General features: G+C 36.3%; 1 protein-coding gene across 1 annotated transcript; it reads right to left on the bottom strand.

The window, feature by feature from the left end:
- Positions 1-1,881: 1,881 nt before the first annotated feature.
- Positions 1,882-19,698, bottom strand: LOC108301959 (zona pellucida sperm-binding protein 3 receptor-like). Its single transcript, XM_037737388.1, has 10 exons — positions 19,538-19,698; positions 18,423-18,602; positions 17,767-17,866; positions 13,340-13,425; positions 12,983-13,177; positions 11,151-11,333; positions 9,597-9,794; positions 6,131-6,331; positions 2,825-3,000; positions 1,882-2,278 (listed from the first exon to the last, which is right to left on the bottom strand). The coding sequence occupies exons 1-10, from the start codon at positions 19,629-19,631 to the stop codon at positions 2,033-2,035; spliced, it is 1,659 nt and encodes a 552-aa protein (XP_037593316.1). The 5' UTR covers positions 19,632-19,698; the 3' UTR covers positions 1,882-2,032.
- Positions 19,699-20,825: the final 1,127 nt, after the last annotated feature.

Genomic DNA, 20,825 nt, shown 5'->3' with positions numbered 1-20,825 from the left:
TTCTCCACATCCTCTCCAGCATTTGTTGTCTCCAGATTTTTTAATGATCACAATTCTAACTGGCGTGAGATGGTATCTCAATGTAGTTTTGATTTGCATTTCTCTATGACCAGTAATGATGAGTATTTTTTCATATGTTTGTTGGCCTCATATATGTCTTCTTTTTTAAAGTGTCTGTTCATATCCTTTGCCCACTTTTGAATGGGCTTGTTTTTCTCTTATAAATCTGTTTAATTCTTTGTGGATTCTGGATATCAGCCCTTTGTCAGATGGGTAGGTTGCAAAAATTTTTTCCCATTCTGTTGGTTGCCGATTCACTCTAATCATTGTTCCTTTTGCTGTGCAGAAGCTCTGGAGTTTAATTAGGTCCCATTTGTCTATTTAAATATATTTCTTAATAATGTACTTCAGCCAGGCACAGTGGCTCACTCCTGTAATCCCAGCACTTTGGGAGGCCGAGGTAGGCAGATCACGAGGTCAGGAGTTCAAGACCAGCCTGACCAACATGATGAAACCCCATCTCTACTAAAAATACAAAAACTAGCCAGGCATGGTGGTGGATGCCTGCAGTCCCAGCTACTCAGGAGGTGGCAGCAGGAGAATCGCTTGAACTTGGGAGGCAGAGGTTGTGGTGAGCTGAGATCACACCACTGCACTTCAGCTTGGGCAACAGAGTGAGACTCCATCTCAAAAAAAAAAAAAAATCTACTTCATTGTATTTCTCCAAAATTATACTGAATTATTGCCATTTGATCATACTGCATTAATTTTTAACCAGGAATTCTTCTCCATATCTTGATTTCAACTATCGCCTCTTGTTCTTTTCTTCCCCATAACCTCAGTACTCACCACACAGGACAGGTGGACACCACAGAAGAGAGGGGACTCTGGGGAGGCAGTGCTAGGAAGATTCCCTGCATCGTATGAGGTATTGTGCAGAATCTCAGACACAGTACTGGGCTCAACATTCTCAGACACCCTAAGTCAGATGAAAGTTGTTGCTCCAAATCACTAGTAAATTGATGCCTGAACCAAGAAACTAAGTTTTGGGAAGGCCACCACTTTGAGTCGCTGAAGGACACAATGTGATACTATTTTACACGCAACAGAATTTCCCCAAAACAAAAAACAAAAAACATTAACAATAGCAAGTGTTCCATGTTCTGCAGGAGTGTGGTGGAAAACTGAACAAACACACACGCACGCCTTATGAGCCAGCAATTTCATCCTCTGTTATATGCAGAAAATAAATGTCAATATTCAGCAAAAAAAATTTGCAAAAATATTCGTAGCAGCACTATTCATGGTGGCCAAAAAAAACTTAAAAATAACCCAAATATTCAAGATAAATTAATTGTGATATATTCATATGCTGGTGGAATACTAAATAGAAATGAAAATAAATGAACCTCAACTATACATAACATGGATGAATCTCACAAATATATTTAAAGGAAAAAATAACATGAATGAAATAATGCATAATGGATGATTTCATTTCTATAAAGTTGAGCAATATGCAAGCCCAATCTGTTAAAAGTGAGAAGAGTGGAATTCTGTGCAGGGGTGAAGGAGCGAGTTACTAATGGATAGGGGCCATGAAACAGACAATGGTTTGTCTGTAACAATACAGAAAATCCTTTGAGTTTTGTATCCGTTTCTGTAGGTAAAGGGTAGGCACATGTGGGATTCAGAGTAAAGGTGTTCAGGCTAAGATTACAGTATGAACATGGTTTGAATTTCCTGGCTTCCATTCTTTCTAAGGTACAAAAAAAGTGAGGTAAAGTTAATCACAGACACTTTAGGCAGTGGATTTGTGTACTGTACTGTGTCATATTTATGTGACATATTGACCAAGATGACTACACAGACAAACTGATATTTGATAAATAATTATTTAATTAACCAGTACTTCAAGTCCAGGAAAGTAGACATATGCACAACAAAAGGCTAGATTACCAATAATTACACATTTTCTCTAGCAGTAATAAGAAAGTTTTCCTAGCCCAGACACTTATTAGAGTGATGGTGCTTAAGGAAGAGTAGAGTTGAATGAAGATTCTGTGTATTGATTTAAAGGAAAAAATAAGTCCTTTCTTTCCTCTTTTTCAGAAAATTTCTGATGGGTGTTCACCAATTTGTCTCTCTCTTTTTCAAGTTGTTCAATCTCCAGAGACAGCTTATACACCTCCAGGGCCATTTTCACATCTTCTGGGCTTGGCAGGCACTGCATGAGCTTTCTGCCTGTGAGCACTTGCTCACAACCTTCAGATACCTCCTAAAAGCAATTTAAAGAAGTGAATAGGGAATGGGAGTACATTCTGAGAGTCATTACTGGCAAAAGGGAAATTGACCTGAGGAACAAAGAGGAAATCTGGAGAGACACTGCATCCTAGCAAGCATTCACATGCAAGCCAAGCCCAGCTCTGTCCTTGAGTAGCAACCAAGCAGGTTGAAGCTAAAAAGATGCTGGAATCTAAAGGAGATGCAAAGCACATCCACAAGGACAACTAGGGGATGGTTCTGAGGACCAACCAGAAATGGAACAAATGTACAACCTTTATGTAGAAAATGTAGATCTAGGGGTTAGGACATCTGGGTCAACGGCCTCTCAACTCTAGAGATTTTGGCTCTAGACACAGAGCGGGAAAATGTGCCTCTCTTGGCTTATCACCATGCAAGTGTGGAAGTGCTAATTGTGGTGAGTTACTTATGCTTCCTGACAAAAGTCAGATCTCACCATTGCTAACTGGAACAGAATTTGGGAAAGGCCAGTATTTTTAGGGATTAGTGGCACAGAACTTCCTTGAATTGTGCCACTTACCCACTCACATCTGGGCACTTCTGGGTACCAGGTTCTTTCCTCTGAACAAGTGATACTTTTGGGACCGACCAAACCATAGCCAGAATCACATTGGATGGTGACATTTTCAGGCTCAACATACTGATCCTTATCCACAGACAGCCTTCCATTCACTATTTCTGGTTTCAGACACAGAGCTGTAATGGAAACGTGTCTTTGAGTATATTGTTTCTTTAAAAAAGTCATCATGACAGCATTGGATAATAAAATGGATAAGAAATTATATTCATAATTATATTCTGGTCCTGCAGATTGTTCTATGCTTTCATTTTAATGATAATTATAACAGTTATAATTAGCATTTATTGAACGAGTACTATATGTCAATGTGCTATGTTTTTACTTATCTCATTTAATCCTCACTACCAATCCATGAGTTAGATAATATTATTATCACAATTTTACCAACAAGGAAACAAGAGTTAAATAGTTCCTCTGTATCACATAGCTTGTAAGTGGTAAGAACTGGTGCTCTCGCTGCTGCACCCCACGGCCTTGATTTGTGTGATTCCTGATATGTACTTTCCATTGTTCTTGCTTCATAATCTTCCTGAGCTAAATGGAGCCAGTGCTGATTATTAGCAGAATGATGAAAGCTCCAAGCACAATCAAGAGACAGAGCCTCTTGCTGCTACAGCAGATTTACCAACAGCACCACCATCAGGTCATCAAAAGGGGAAATGTAAAGGTCATGGGGAAATGGTGACCAGCATGAGGTTTTTGTGGAGATTTCCAACACTTCCTAATTTGGGAATTAACACTTGAGATTGCTATTTCTTGAGTAGTTGAAATTATCTCAGGATTCTTTTGTGAACTAGAGCCACAAAGGTATTCTCAGATAAATGATATTGTCTCAACGTATTCTGGAAAGATACATAAGAACCTGATAGTAGTGGTTCCCTCTGAACGTAGGGCAAGCTATACTTTTGGAAGACTGGAGTAGGAAGCAGAGTTCATTTCCAATGTACCTGTCAATTACTTTCTAAAGTATATCAGGCATAATTTAAATAGTATGAATGAATAAATAAAGACAAAATGTATGCTGCCTTTGATTAACAGGAAACATTGCTCTTAATATTTTGTAATTCTGTCTTCAATGGACTATGAGTTGAGCTGGAGTTACCTTTACATTGAGGAGGCGCTTGTTGCCAGCGAAAAGACTTGCAGTCGATTGTAGCAAATCCAGCCAAAACGTATCCTTCATCACACTCATATGTAGCCTCAGGATAAGGGGTTATTAAAATAACTTCCTTGTAGTGTCCATGGGCAATTCTGGGAGGGTACCTGCAAACTTGGATGGTGAGGGAGAGAGAGAGAGAAGAGCATAAGCTCATAGTTTCAGATTAATCAACCCAAATCTAAGTGATCTGTAAGAAAGTCAAATGTTCCCATCCAAATCCTTTTTCTGTAGGGTTACTTGACACAACTCAACATTTCTACTGCTTTCAGGCTGAGAACCTGGAGAAAAGCTTGATGTGAATGAAAGCAACTTGGGTTGAGAGAATTCTCCATTTTATAGGAAGCTTTTTGGTTTTTGCTTACATTATCACTAAAATATTTCACTACTTAGGGAAATTACATGAGCTTTGGTAAGAGAGCATGAATTCAACCACAGAGAGTCATATTAAGTAAGAATCATTCTCAATAAAAGTCAGGCTAAGTAAAAGAAATATTTATCTGTGAATAATTGTGAAGGCTCTGAATAACTGCAGGATCCCCAAACAATCTTGTCCATAACTACAACCATAAGAACATAATTACCATATTTCACAATTTAAACCATGATTTCAGTGTTGACATAAGTAATACGAAATGCTGGGTAGTCAAACTAGAAGGGAACTCTCAATTTTCAAGAACTCTTGTATAAAAATTTGCAACAGATTTCAAACATTGAGACTGTCAAAGAAGTCCTGTGTTGAAGGATGATTTCCTCCTGGGACCCTTCCTTATTAGAATTCGCTTACCTTCTCTAATTGTTATCTCAAGTCCCACTTCTCCATGAAGCTTTCTTTGATTATTCCAATACACAATGTCTGTTCTTTCCTTTTATAACACTTGTTAGCAGATTACTTAAAATTAATAGAATTTAATTAACGGGGCATAAACAAATGGAGTGGTGCAAAGGATATATTGTCACAGATGTTTTGTACCCATGCCATGTCCCTCTGGACTTCTGACTACAGTTGCAGATGAAATACAGTTTTACTCAAGCTCAGATTTATACTGGTGATGTTCTACAGAAGGCAGTCAATGTGAATCTCTCAATCTTACTTTGGGGCCCCCTTTGCAGCTGAAAGAGCTCAGTTACTGCCTAAATTACCAAAGCAGTTAATGCCCTTTAAAGCAACCCTAAACCAATGAGCAACAGAAAGTAGCGGATAAATATTCCAGTCTCCCATCCTTCATGCAGATAATTATAAAAGGCATTCCTTACACTTCTCGGTGGTCCCAAAGAATTGACCCCTTGCTGCTTATAATAGTCACCTTTGTTTATTCCCCTTGTCTCTCTCTCATCCCTCACTCCTACCTCCTAGAATCACCTCCAAAATAAACTACTGGCTCCCAAGTCACTTTCTCAGCTTTGCTTTTAGAGAAATCCAAACTATAGTACCCAGTAATCACCATTGTGTTGATGTAAAGAGTCCTTTATAATGAAGATACTTCCATAATAACTACATTTTCGGTGTCTTATCCTGATTAGAGACAGATGTTTATCACCCTAGTTACTTATTTCTTTTCCTTCTTCATATTTCAATTGAGAGGTGATTCAGTAGTTCTGAGTTAAAGCAAGGAATGGAAAGGCTGACACTGTGTCAGCCACTGGGCTTCAAGGCTCCCCCTAACAGATCACTTCTTCAACCCAGAGCTTCCATTGTTACATAATACGTAAATCATGTTTTCTCTCTTGACCTATAAATATGGAGTTTTGTGAGGTAGTATCCCTCTTTACTAAAACATCACCCATAGTGCTAGTAGACCATATATGCAGGAAAAAAAGGACAAAATGAGACTAAAAGACTTCATCAATTCTACTTTTTTCTCTTACAAGAAAATTTCTCCTGTAAGTTTTTCTTCCAACATACTTTGTTCTATAGCTGCCTTGCATGGTGCTAGTGATGTGTATCTGTGACCCTCTTTGCACAATGCTTCTTGGAGGAACAACCTCAAATTCAGTTAGTTTTAAGCAGTTCAATCTTTTGTGGAGCCAATTGGAAGCATTTGGGGAATCTAGGAAATAATTATGACAAGTTCTCTCAATATTCTTACCTGGCTCACATGCTGGTATTTTAGGCTTCCATGTGCCATCTGTGTGGCATGAACTCTTCCCACCAACAGAAATAGGGTAATAGCCTTCATCACACATATATAAAATATAGTCCCCATAGGCATAGGCACATCTACCAGTGAAATACTTCCTTTCATTTATGATTCTGATGTTTTCCAGGTCTGGTGTTGGGCAACACACCCCTGATAGGTTAAAAAATGTTTAACATTACATGTCTGTATCAGGATATCTCATGTACTCCATAAATATACACACCTACTATGTACCCACAAAAGTTTTAATTTTTTTTAAATGATGTTCACATTTAATAAATTAATCAGGGGGACACAAACCTGACTCCACCTTACAGAAGATGTTAATATCTGAAGGCAAACTCATGGAAGTAGAGAGTAGAACAGTGGTTGCCAGAGGCTGGAGGAAGGAGAGGATGCAACTCCCCAGTTGTTCCACAAATATAAAGTTTCAGTTGTGCAAGATCAATGAGTTCTAGAAATCTGCTGTATAAATAGTGCCTATAATTAACAGTTCTGTAATATACACTGAAAAACTTGTTGAAAGGGTAGATCTCATGTTAAGTGCTTTTGCCATAATTTAAAGAGAGAAAGAGAAAGAAAGAAACAGAGAAGTTGAGAGAGGAGTTAGACAAAGCATCTTCTCCAAATTCTGCCATTGTTTTGTTGAAGTGCTATTACTTAATTTCCTTCCAACTGTGTTTCTTCATTAGAAGTCCTTAAAACAAAGTGTTGCTTTTGGTGATGATAAGCTAAGCAACGCAGATTCACCTTCTCTTTGACAGCAAGTAGAAAAACATGGAGGGGAGGGGGCGGTTAAATTCATGAAGAATTCAGATGCTAAGACCTTAATTGTCTTAGTTGTTATTTGAATGAGAAAGAAAGATACCCAATGAGGTGTGCCAGGAATATAAAGCTGCTTTTTTTTATATAGAAGTATACAATACTTCTCCTCCCCCAAAATACAACCGAGTGGCTAAGAAGCTGATCAGAGCTTGATATGTGTGTGGTAGTAGGGATTGATTGCTGGTAACTCCCTGCTCTTGGAAATGTTTAGAACTATCCCTTGAAGTAAGAATAAACCAAAATAGACCAACTATCTATAAAAAGTATTAAAACCCAGGCTTGTATCATTACAATCCCTGATTGGATTCGGGTCCTTCAAAACCCTTAATGCCCGTTACCACCTGCCAGAAGCGAACAGGAGACCAGACAACGTTATTAAAAGCCAAAGAAAGCAAGAGACAATGCTAAAAGACCTGAGAGGATCCAGAAAATGAAGCTCTAAACACTGAATTAAGAGCAGCTTTGCTTTGTTAGGCAGAAGGAAATAAAATACAACATTGAGAATTTTGATAGAAAAATAAATATTAATACTACAAATCCACTACAAGTGAGAATCTTGAAACTAAAAAATATAATAAAATTAAAAATTCAATTAATAATTAATATCAGATAATACATCAATGAAGAGAGAATTAGTGAACTTGATTTATATTCATAATAAAATACTGGGAAGCAAAGGTCAAGAACACAGATAAGAGCACAGGAAATACAGAAGATTCAGTATAAAAGTTTAATATAAATGTAGCCAAAGTAGTGAAAATAGGACTGAAATCGTACTCAAAGAAAATAATTATTTGTAATATTGAAGTATTTGAAGTTGAAAATTTTTCCAAAATCAAGGAAAGGCATCAAACCTCGTATTCTAGAAATATTCTGAATCTCAAGCAGGCCAAACACAAAGAAACCATCCCAGACATATCTGACAAAAACCGCCAAAAAATAAAGACAAGAACATCTTAAAAGCAATCTGAAAAAATAGACAACCTTCAAATGATTAACAGTATGACTAATAGCAAAATTCTTGATAGAAACAAAGGCAGAAAACAATGGAATGAAATCTTTCATATGGCCGAGGTAAATAATTGCCAATGTAGAATTTTATATCCAGCAAACATATCTTCAAATATTAAGGCGAAATAAAGGCACATTTAGGAAAGCAAAAAGAAAAATTTATCGTCAACAGATCCTCACTAAAGGAAACTAAAGAGTATTTATCAGGCAAAAGAAAGGGACCAGAGATATGACTGAAGAATCAGAAGAGAATAAAATGGTAATTATGTGGACAAATCTAAACTAATTGGATTTATTAAAATTATAATAGCAATAGTAATAATGATAATAATAATGCAGAGTTTAAGACACATTTAGAATTGAAATACACAAAAATAAAATCATAAGTCAGTCAGGATCAAGTTAAAGGTTTCTAAGGCTTTTCATTGCTTGGGAAGAGGCAAAAGTAGTAAATTATATGTAAACATCATAAAAAGAGCTAAAAGTAAATAAAAATCAAGCAAATACCAGGTAAAAAATTGAAAAAAAAATTTAATCTATTCAAAAGAAGGCAAAAAAGAATGCAAAACAGGAAAAAATATAGCAAATAGATGGTAGATTCAAATTCAAATGTCTTAATAATTACACTAACTGTACACTGACAAGTACTCTAATTAAATGATGAAAATTGTCAAGTAGGATTAAAATATCCAAGTACAAGATACACTTAAAATATAAAATTACAGAGTTTAAGAACAAAAGACTAAAATGATAAATCATGTAAACACCAACTCAAATAAAACTGTCAGAACCACATTATTATAAAAGTAGAATTTTAAAAATAAGATACAGTAATAAAGAGAATCATTTGATAATGATAAAAAGCGAAATTCATCAGGAAAATATATTATTCTAAATTTGTATGCATCTAGCAATGTAGTCTCAAATATCCAAAGCAAAAAATGATTTGAAAAAACTAAAAAGATGGCCAGATGTGGTGGCTCACAGCAGTAATCCCAGCACTTTGGGAGGCCGAGGTGAGTGAATTGCTTGAGTCCAGGAGTTTGAGACCAGCCTGGACAACATGGCGAAACCCCGTCTCTATAAAAAAATACGAAAATGAGCCAAATATGGTGGTGCACACATGTAGCCCCAGCTACTCCAGGGGCTGAGGCAGGAGGATGGCTTGAACCTGGGAAGTCTAGGTTGCAGTGAGCCGAGAGCGTGCCACTGCATTACAGGCTGCGTGACAGAGCAAAATCCGGTCTCAAAAGAAGCAAACAAACAAAAACTCTGAAAAGATTTAAAAAACAAAACTTTCTTGGTATCCGAGAGAACAAGCAGACAAGAAATAAATATAGATATGGAAATAGATTTGAACAAAACCATTAAAATTAGATCTAACTGATGTATATGTAACATTGTACCCAACAACTGCAAAATATGCATATTTTCAAGTGCACACACAACATTTATAAAAGTTAATTATATGCTATGCAATGAAGCAAGTCTCAGCAAATTTCAAGGATTCTGCTTAACATTTTCAATTGCAAAGAAGATCCTCACACACATACACAAAACAAAGTTCAAGTCTACTTACTCTCACACTCGTTGGAAAATGTCCATGTCAAATTTTCCTGACAAGTCACAGTCAGAGGCTCATCTAGAACAGGTCTATAGCCAGGTTTGCACAGATATTTCAACTCAGTTCCGATTTCAAATATTTCTTGATCACTTAGGTTGTAGTCATTTCTCTCCCAGGAAGCATAGGAAATGTCCGGGAGGTTGATGCAACCATCCATTCATAAAGAAAACACACGGGTAAAGGAAATGTGTTACTGGGAAAGGCAGAGTGACTTATGAGCCTGTCACAAAAAAAGGACATCACATACTCATTCCGCAAAAAATTGGATAGGAAAAGTTAAATGGGGATTCCAGAAAAAGACTTGGCAGCACCACTGCCCAATAGACGTGTCTGTTAAGTACATGTGTCTGCTAAATGCATGTGACACTGGAGAGGCTGTACTGAGAAGCATGCCATGGTACAGTAAGGGGACAGTTTCTAGTGCTGGGCCAACTCTGTAGGAGCTTAGTTTTCCTTTCACGTCACTGCACCTTAGAATGGTTGGTCTTCAGGGGAAGCATTAGCATCACTAGAAAGATACAGCAAAAATTTGCTCCAAGATGAGACTGACTTTCTAATCTTCTTGCCTAATGGGGAATTAAAATAAGATGCATTCTTCTTGACATCATAACATTGTCATCTAGAACTTCATAATTTGGCCTCAAATCAAGCCCTATATAACTTTTGCAGCTGGGCCTTTGGTCTTATTTTTTTCTTTTTTTTTTCCTGAACAACAATATGCTAAATGTCTGTGTAAACTGAGGAAAGGATATGTATCTGTCAAACTGCATATTTATTGAATTTCGTTACTACACATTTTGAGTGACACCTAAGTTCATGTGATAGCAGAAGGGACTAGATAAACCACGATGCAGTGGTGGCTTTCACCTCCAGTTAGCTATAGGAGCTTGTGCTAGTTACTTAATCTTTCTTTTTCAGTTTTCTTATCATTAAAATTGGATAAAAAATAGCAACTTCTTAGAATTGTTGTAAATATTGAATGAGTTAATTGATGTAAAGCACTTAGAACAGTGTTTATAACATAGAAAATGCTCAATAAATGTTAGCAATAAATCATTAATGTTATAAGTGATCTGCATGTATTTACAAAACCAAGGTCTCAAGGCCAATATTAGCCCTTATAGCATTTCTATGCAAATTATAAAAAAGAACCCCCTTAATGGACTCTTACTTTCATTGTTCAAAAAATTCTCATAATATGTTGATTTCATTAGACTGAGACGCTTTGCTATTGCGCCCTGGAAAACTTTTACAGCAAATATATAAGTCTACAATACCTATGAAGTCATTGGTCTCATGACTATATAATATATGTGAAATTCTTCCAGGAGCACTAAGACATTAACAAAAAAAAGTCTTCCTTTTAACAAGAAAGCTGGTGAAAAGTATTAAGATATCTCATAATGATTACTGGGAGTCAAGTAGGCTTGTGCTTATGAGCATGCCACAGCTATACATCAGGATAATTTTAGATCCAAATATGAAAACTCCATCATAGTCCATACTCACTGGATACACAAGAGGGAACAGAAGGATACCAGTCACTATTCGCTTCACAATAGATTAAATTGCTGCCTCTGAGGATATAACCTTCCTCACAGTTAATCACAATAGAGTCTCTGTAAGTATAGAGGGGTCCAAATCCAGAAATAAAGATTGCCTTTGGAATCTGTGGTTGACGACAGACAATTTCTAAAGAATCATACAAAAAGACATCTGAGTTAATAGAGAGAAATGGTAGGAAAGACGTGACTGTAACTGTTGGCATGGCTTCAAGGAGGTCCTGATATAAGTATATATTTAATAGGTACTGAACAAAGAAAACATTTTAGAGATTTATATATGTTCTTTCAGTTGCCAGAAACCTCAGGGGAATGAGGTCCCATCAAGTGGGTCATGTAAAGTCCTCCAACTTTCTCATCAATAAAAATGAGCAATATCTAAACCCTGAAGTCCAAACCTCAATGTTCCCAAATCCTTCCATTAAAGGGCCCAATTTCCTGGATGATTTTGATTGGGGGTCAGTGGCCCATGGTAATGATATGGTGTCATGCAGAGGCAGCCAGGGCATTGGGAAATCTGCGCCGCGCCTCCACAAGCAGAGAACAAGCCGCCCTCACCCCACGTCCTGTCTGTCATCACGTCCTGTCAATCCCACCACCTTAATTCCTCTATACTTCCTCAACTTCCCTCCAGGTTCACTGCTGTGGCTACAGTTGAGGCCACCTTCACTTCCTGGCTGAAAGGTTACAATAGGTGCTTATTAGTTATGGTTTGTCTCACTTCAAATTGTCCTTTTAATATCTCCCCTTTTCCTTCATTCCAAACTCCTGAAAGTGACACACAAGGCTTTTGTAATGTATTCAGCCTGAGCTCCTGCCTTTTCCACTTCTTGCAGTCCTGAATCCAGGCATTTTGAACTCTTTCTGCTATTATCCTCTCCCTCACCCCAGCGTTAGCTGTGTCCTGTACTGAGTCAAAACACTATGTGATATTGTGGTTTTTAGGCACTTTAATTGCACTAAAGAACAATGTCCTAAACCAGCAAGCTGAATCATTACTGATATTGATGTAACATCTCTTCTGCATTCCATAGAGAGGCCAAGGGAAAGTACTCTCTTTCACTGTCTTCTGCTATTAACCTGCCGCTGATGTTGATATTATTTTGCTTGCTCCTTAGGCATGTATGGTTGACATTATTAGTGTCCACATATATTTATAGTTATTGTAAGATAAACAAAAGACTAAGTTTCCCAGTTACTCTTCATTAGGCAGAAACAAGGCACTAGTTCTGGCCAAAAGGCTGTAATGACAAGTGATATGTGTCACTTCCAGGTCAAAGAACTGAAGAGCCAGAGACTGACCTTCCTGGTTCTCTTCTCCCACTGAACTAAATTGTGGAAGTTTTGACATAGAGGTGTTAAAGACTTAAACAATCTGAATTACCATATAAGTGGCAGCTGCCTTAGGGAGTTTCCCAGGCTAGCAGTACACTAAAAAGAAACTTGAAAAAAACTTTTGCTGTAAGAAGGCCTTGATATTTAGGTGCTGATTACTACTGCAGCACAGCTTATGCTATTCTGACTGATACAGCATGTAACAAGATTAGTTGAACAAATGAAGACTCCATCATTGCAATGATTAGTTTCTCTTTGAATCATTCCATCTTTCCTAATAAATACACCTTCCTTTTGCTTTTAAACAAATAAAAGAGATCAAAATTCATCATTTGATCATTCATCACTTGATCAAAGAGATGAAAATTCATCATTCTGACTTACTTTCACAGATAGTGACTTACTTTCACAGATAGTGACTTACTTTCACAGATAGTGACTTACTTTCACAGATAGGAGGGTTTGGGCTCCAGACACCTATTGTTTTATTCTCCACCGTGCAGTAAATGGAGGCGTTGCCTATGAGTGAAAAGTGGGGGTTGCAGCTATAGGTGACAGAAGAGGCATATATATAGAATTCTTGATCTCCACCGTTGTGCTTCCCATTTCTGATGTCTGGAGGGGACTCACACTTGGCAACTGAGATGAATGAGTGAAAAGAGAGAAATACTCAAGGTAGGCATTGTGACAAATCTAAAATTCATGCAAATTCTAATGGAGGGTAAAAGAAGCAGTGAACTTTGTTATTACCTAAAATAGTTCAGGTTTGTAGTCAGGTCAGGAAAAAAAAGTTTTACTTACTTACACATTCTGGGAGAGGATCACTCCAGTCAACTCCTTTACCTTGGATCTGACAGTGACTGGTGGTTGAGCCAATTAAGAAAAATCTGAATAAGATAGGTCAAAGATTTTAGTGGAATTCATTTTTACTCTAAACATAAATTGTCTATGAAGTTTTCGACAACTTAGAAAAAATAAATATTGAGTACTTTGCTTAGCGCCTGGGTAATGTTAAAAATCTGTACACCAAACCCCCATGACATGGGTTTATCTATGTAACAAACCTGCACATGTACCCCGATCCTAAAATAAAATTTTTAAAAATACATTTTTTACAAACTTTCTTATCTCCTGTTTGATCTCCTGAAAATGTATTTATCTTTCTAAAAAGTCATTTGTTTCCCATAAGTGCCTTTCTCCCTTCACCTACTAAAATGTATATATGCCCAAATTCTAACCACCCCTTTGAGTTACTCATCACCAAGCTCTCCCACATGTATGTATGTTGCATGAATAAACTCTGTAATTGTCTCCTGTTAAAAAAAACAACAGATTTTTATTCAATATTTTAAAATTAGAAAATAATGCTTTCTTGATTACCACAGTTACATTTTCTCATATCAAGCAGATGGCTTATTTGTTCAATTTTTAAATTCTCTAACTTCTCTAAACAACTTAAACTTTTTCTTTGTATCACATGGTGCCTATCTGTAATCAATAAAAACAGAACATGACAAGTTTTACACCTAAAATCTGAGGTTTTAGGTGTAAAACTTGTCATGTTGAGGTTTTAGGTGGGTAAAAGAAGCAGTGAACTTGGTTATTACCTAAAATAGTTACATGTGTTACATGGTACCCATCCTTAACCAATAAAAATCTAAATCTTACAGTCTTTCTCTAATAAGCTACAAATCAGGCAGTTCAAAACAAGTAAGTGATTCACTTGAGTTTGTTATGTAGTTTCCTTTAAATAAATAAACAAGACACATTATTGCTGTGTACTCTGACCTCTAATTTGAATCTTTCTTCTGGCTTCTAGAGCTTGGCTCACTCTCATAAACCTCAGAGTTCCTCAGAAACTCATAAATTCCTAACTTCCTGATTATCATTTCCTTGTTCTTGCTCTTGACAAGTCCCAGTCTTTCTTCTAGGACTTTTTGCATTTAAAAAAAACATTTACTCTGAGTATCAATAATCAGTTCCTGAATAAAATTTATCAAACAGAGTCCAACAACACTTTAAAAGAAAACTATACTATGACAAAATAGTATAGTTTTATTTCAAGAATAAAAGGATCCTTCAAAATCAGGAAATATATTAATGCAGAATACCTTGTTGTGGACTGAATGCATTTATCTCCAGAAAATTTATATGTGGAAGCCCTACCTACCTAATGTGGCTATATTTGCATAAGGAAGTAATTAAGGTTTACAAGGGTGGGGACCTGATCCAAGAAGATTAGAGTCCTTATAAGAAGAACAGCACAAAGATCTCCCACTTTCATTCCCTGCACCCTCGTGCTCACACCAGGGAAAGGTCATGTGTGGACAACCAGCCATCTGCAACCCAGGCAGAGAATCCTCAATCAGAACCAAACCCTGCGGTACCTTGACCTGAGACTTCTAGACTCCAGAACTGTCCCAGCCTGTGGCATTTTGGTATTTTGTTATGGCAGCCTGAGCAGACTAATATATACATGATATTAATAAATCTATGAAGAAAAATATACCATCACCTTGATAGTCACTAAAATGGCATTTGAAAAATAATCAAAAATTAGTTTTGGCCAAAAATGTTCAATATAATGGGAATCAGTGGAGACACAGCTCCACTAAATTTAGGAACAGAATGCTAGAGTCATTTCTGTAGAGTCAAGAATAATGAAACCATAACTGGTATGAATTTTTTATTTGAGATAATAACTAGCAGAAGGAAATAGAAATACAAAAATTTGGAAGAGAAAGTAACAGAATCATTATTTTTAGATTACATAATTACATATCTGGAAATCCCAAGAAAATCCAACTGTATTAGTCCATTTTCACACTGCTGATAAAGACATACTTGAGACTGGGTAATTTATGAAGAAAAAGAGATTTAATAGACTCACAGTTCCATGTGGCTAAGGAGGCCTCACAATTGTGACAGAAGTCAAAAGGCATGTCTTACATGGCAGCAGTCAAGAAAGAATGCATGCCAAGTGAAAAGGGAAACCCCTTATAAAATCATCAGATCTCATGAGACTTACTGCCATGAGAACAATATGGGGGAAACTACCCCCCGCCCATGATTCAATTATCTCCCATTGAGTCCCTTCCACAACACATGGGAAGCTACGATTCAAAATGAGGTTTGGGTGGGGACACAGCCAAACCATATTACCAACTGATATTACCAACTTACCATATTTTCTTATTTGATACAATAAGAAAATTCAAGGCATTAGCTGAGATATGAGATTAATATATAGAAACAAGTAGTTTCCATATATATGGATAAAAATTGCTAGGAGATATAATGGAAGAAAAGACAGCATTTGCAATCTCAAAAATAAGACAAAAATAAAATAAGCTACCAAAGATCAAACATGAGAAGTGAAAAATGTAAATGGGGAAAATTTTAAAACACCCTGAAACACACACACACACACACACACACACACACACACACACACACACAGCACCCCCCACCAACACACAGACTAGGACAGATGGCTAGGACAAATGGAAAGTCTTGGCTGGCAAAATGCAACATCATAAAATGTCTGTTCTCTTAAAGTTCATTTAAAAGCTTAATGCAATTGATTAAAAGTAAAAATAAACTAATTTAAAAGTTCATATAGAAATATAAACAAGCAAACATAGGAAAACTCTATAAAAACAAGTCAGGCAGATACCTCTAAATGAGGTTGCACGCTATACAAATTCAAGAGAAGGGACTGGTTGTATGAATATACAGACAGACTAAAAGCATTGAATAGAACATCTAAAAAAGACTCATATACACTTAAGAATTAAATATGTATTTTTAAAAGATGTTTTCTCACATGGATTAAGTGTAGACTTGTTAATAAATGATGCCAAGATAATGTGAAAGCCATCTAGAGAAAGATAAGGATTCTTTCTGTATTTTTTATATTTGCATGTGAACCTACACTTATCTCAAAATAAAAAGTTTTTCATCCTTGAGAGGTCAGAAAAAAATTAAAAACTTTAAAAACCTATTACAAAGATTTTATTTTCTCTTTTTAATAGGCAACAATTCAAAACTTTGATAAAATAGTGAATCATAGAGGTAAAGACACAAGCATTTGTTTATATTATAAAATTTTACAGTTTATAAAGAGCAATTTGGCAATATTTAGCAAAATTTCAAAGTATCCACTCTCTGATCCAACAATCCCACTTCTGGGAATTTGTTCTACAAACATCTCTACATATTAATACATATAACATAACATACGTAAAAAATATACATCAGGACATTGTATATAACAGGAAGAGATTGGAAACAGACAAAAGTCCACCAGTAGTAATCATTAAATAAACTATGATAAGCTATGATACATGCTTTAGAAAACTATGTAACTGTAAACATACGTATACACACAGACAGAGAGAGAGAGAATGAGGACACATTTGGTGCACGAATATCAAAGGTCTCTAGTACATATTTGTCTTAGTTATTTCTAGTTGCTATAACAAAATACCATAGACTGGACGGCTTAAACAACAGAAATTTATTTCTCACAATGCTAGAAGCTATGAAGTCTGAGATCAGGGTACCAATGTAGTTTCTGGTGAGTGCTCCCTTCCTGATTTGCAGATGGTTTGCATTCCTGCTGTGTCCTCACATGGCAGACAGGGAGAGAGAGACAGACAGAGAGGGTGCGTGAGAGAGAAGAGAAAGCAAGCTCTCTTATGTCTTGAGAGAAAGCGAGAGAGAGAGAGAGAGAGAGAGAGAGAGAGAGGGCAAGCTCTCTCACATCTTTTTATAAGGACACTAATACCCACATGACCTAATTACCTCCCAAAGGCCCCATCTCCAAATACCATCACACTGGGGATTTAGATATGAATTTTGAGGGAATACTGAAAAGAAATTCAGTCTATAGCAATGTTGTAAGTGAAAAAAACAAAAGCAAATTTCCAAACAATGTATGCAGTCAGATATCTTCTGTATAATAAAGGGGGGAAAATTGATAAAAAATACTTGTACTCACTTGTATTTGCAGAAGTAAACACTAAAAGAATAAATCTGAAGCTAACCAATGTCACTTTCTGTCAGAGGGCAGAGAGAAATGGAATGAATGAGGATGGAGTGGAAGTGAGAATTATTGATGTATACCTTTTTATGCCACTTTAATTTTTGAAACATACACATGTATTAGCTCCTTATAAAAATTAATTAAAAAGGAAATTATTGCTTCTAGGTTTCCTTATGCTTACCCCTCTGAGCAGCTGAATTCTATGGTTGAACCAAGGAGAAGATCTTTCTTAACTTCCACTATCCCATTGATTAATCCTCCTGGATTTCTGCACCGTTTCTCTAGGAGGAAAATTAGAAAAACGACTCGTGATTCCAATTATTCACAAAATAGAACATTCGGGAAGAAAAAAAGTCTGGTTAATTAACTTTAACTCCTTCTTCCAGATAGATCCAGAGATATTTTTCAATGCTTATTTCTTATTCTGACTCATTAATATTTTGCTTTGAGAAAAAAATAAATGTAAACATATATCTCATTTTTCTGACACATTTTAAGAGAAAAAAACTTCACTTAGTTTTATTTGCTCAATTAGACCACTGTAATAATACAGGATGTGATTTATTGATCAATTGTCCATAAAAATGTATGCTCCAAAAAATATATGACCTTTGTTACAGGGAAACAGAAGGAAAAAGGAAACAGATGCTATATTCTTACTGTTAGAAAAATAAGCCAGAGCATATTTCCAACTGACTTCTTTCAAATAGTACAGGTGATGTTAATTTTGAACTGTTTGATCAAAGGGTTTCATATGAATTAAATAATTCATTAAGTTTCTAAAAGAACTGTCTGGGGAAAAAAGCAAAGGTGAGAAAAATAGATGTTGATACTTACTTGCACAAAAGATACTGTAGCTCCATGAGCCTTTGGCATCACAAGTCAGTCGACTTGAATTGATTTTACCATATCCAGGGTGGCAGGTGTATTTCAGAATAGTTCCAGTTTTGAATTCAGTATCATACAACAGATTCGTTGGAGAAGCAAATGGTAACTTGGGTGGAGGACCACAGTCACCTGCACTCCAAAATGGCAAGGAACATCAACAGTTATATCTTGGGACACAGTATCTCAGTGTCTGAGTACTAAGTTTTCTGGAGCAGAGACCATGATTTTTCTCTTTCATCGTAACTCCTATTATCTCATTGTTCAATGAACACAGTAAGTGATTATTAATATACGTTTGTTGAGTAGTGATAACGACAATAATGAGTGAAGGCAGAAAAATTTCATCCATCTTTGACTGTGTAAGTGCTAATTTATTAGAAAGTGAATGAATAGACTTGATTTTCATCTTTCTATCAGATTGCCCACATCTCCCTGCTCAGAATACAGGCATCTATGCCATTCCATATGACTCTACCTCCTGTCTTAGCGAAAGATATTTTCTACTAATAATAGCGTTATGCAAGATTAGTTGCCTCAGTCAGGGGTAAGGAGGTATTTCATTTATGTCATTTTGGACCTTTTAGGTTTAGAATAGATGGCCTGTTAGAAGATAAACATGTTTTTCAAAAGCATCACAAGGTGGACAATCATTAAACCCTTGAAAAATAAAATCTTAATTCTACTTCCCTGGCAAGAAATAAAGTACTGAGTACTGAGTGACGTGCCAAAACCTCCAGAATAATTATACCAATCCCTTCTGCATTCTAACTAAGCACACACTGAGAGTGAATGACCAGGCTGGCAGATAATATGCACTTATTGCAAGTCATGATTGCTTCAGTGCTAAGTTGTTCAGAGTTTCCTGGAGAGAAAAATTCTAAAAGGGAGCATTAAGAGGGTCTATAAAACAATATTTTCTTTTTTTAGTTTATAGTATGTTCCCCAAATTCCAGGTGGTCAAATATATGCCATAATGTTAAAGATCTGTTAGACACCTCTTAAAATAGAGTGTGTGATGAACTCAGTTGTATGCTGGTAGTCTGGCCTATCTCCCCACTACTCACCAAGAACGGTAGCCAACAAAACAGTGACCAACATCATTTGGAACAGAGTTAGGTTGGAGACTTTCCACAGCCTACAGAAGAGCCAAGCTGACATTTCTGCTTTTCTATCGAGGGTGGAGCCCTCAAGGAGTGCAAGTGGAGATCTCTGGGAGTGCAGGATCTGATGCCTCTTCAGTGTTTTTCTGCTGAAAGAACTCAACTTAATAAACAGTCATTAAATTCTTACCTGTCATAAACTACCAGGAAGAATCAGATGGGAACCGTTTTCAAGGAGAGTCTAATCAGATGTAGAAGAAAAGGCATTAAGTGTTGGTAATAAAAGATAGTTTGTATTATCTGCTACAAGAGCATATTCAGGACATCAGTAAATTCCAGAGATCTGGGTGGGCTTTACAGAGGTGGCAGATATTTCTGTGCAAGTTGGAGTGTTAAATGAAGGATATTTTATGGCAATAGTAAAAATGGAGTAAAGGCGCAGCAGTGAGAATGTAAAGGTTATTTCTTGAAAATAGTAATTAGTACTTCAGTTTATTTAGAATGTAAGGAATTTCTAATAGGAGATGAGAGTTAAAGATAGAGAGGCAGGTTAGAACTGGGTTTGTTCAGGTTCTCAGTACCAAGATTGGGAGCTTGAACCTAGGAAACAGACATACACTTTTTTTTAAGTGACATGATTACTGTGTTTTTGAAAGACTATTATGGCAGATGTATACAAGGTAGATTGAAATAGGCAGAGAGAAAAGACAGGGAGATTGATTAAGAAGAATATAACAATTGGCCAAGTCAGCCAAGGAGATTATCTGAACAATAAAATGGCAGAAGAGTTATAGAAGAAGGGGCAAGCTTAAGAAAATGACAAGACAGAAGTAAGGAGTCAGAGATGTCTCCATCCATGAATCATATATCAATCTATATCTCTCTATCCAACCACCTATAGGAGTTCTTTTGTGGACAGGCAACTGTCAAAAAAAGCAACAATCCATTGGGTCATTTAGAATTTTTAAAATGTGGTGTTTGCCAACAACAACCAAAAATAAGTAGTAACATTACTGTTATGTTTCTTCATTCTAGTGATTTATTAATTATAAACTTCTTCAAAGCAAGATCTCTATAAAGTCATTCTTACCCCCTGAATGGGAAAAACCCTCACATAAACTGTTTACTTCAGAAACAAGTTACTTAAGAAGTACGACCCAAAGTTATATATAAAATTAACTTTCAGTGAAATATAGAATTTCACCTTTTTTTCTGAAACCTTAGGTAGGTTGAGATGGGTTTATATTATCAT

This window comes from Cebus imitator, unplaced genomic scaffold (genome assembly GCF_001604975.1).
Source record: "Cebus imitator isolate Cc_AM_T3 unplaced genomic scaffold, Cebus_imitator-1.0 Scaffold38, whole genome shotgun sequence".
NCBI classification, from domain to species: domain Eukaryota; kingdom Metazoa; phylum Chordata; class Mammalia; order Primates; family Cebidae; genus Cebus; species Cebus imitator.
This window is presented reverse-complemented; position numbering and strand designations above follow the sequence as displayed.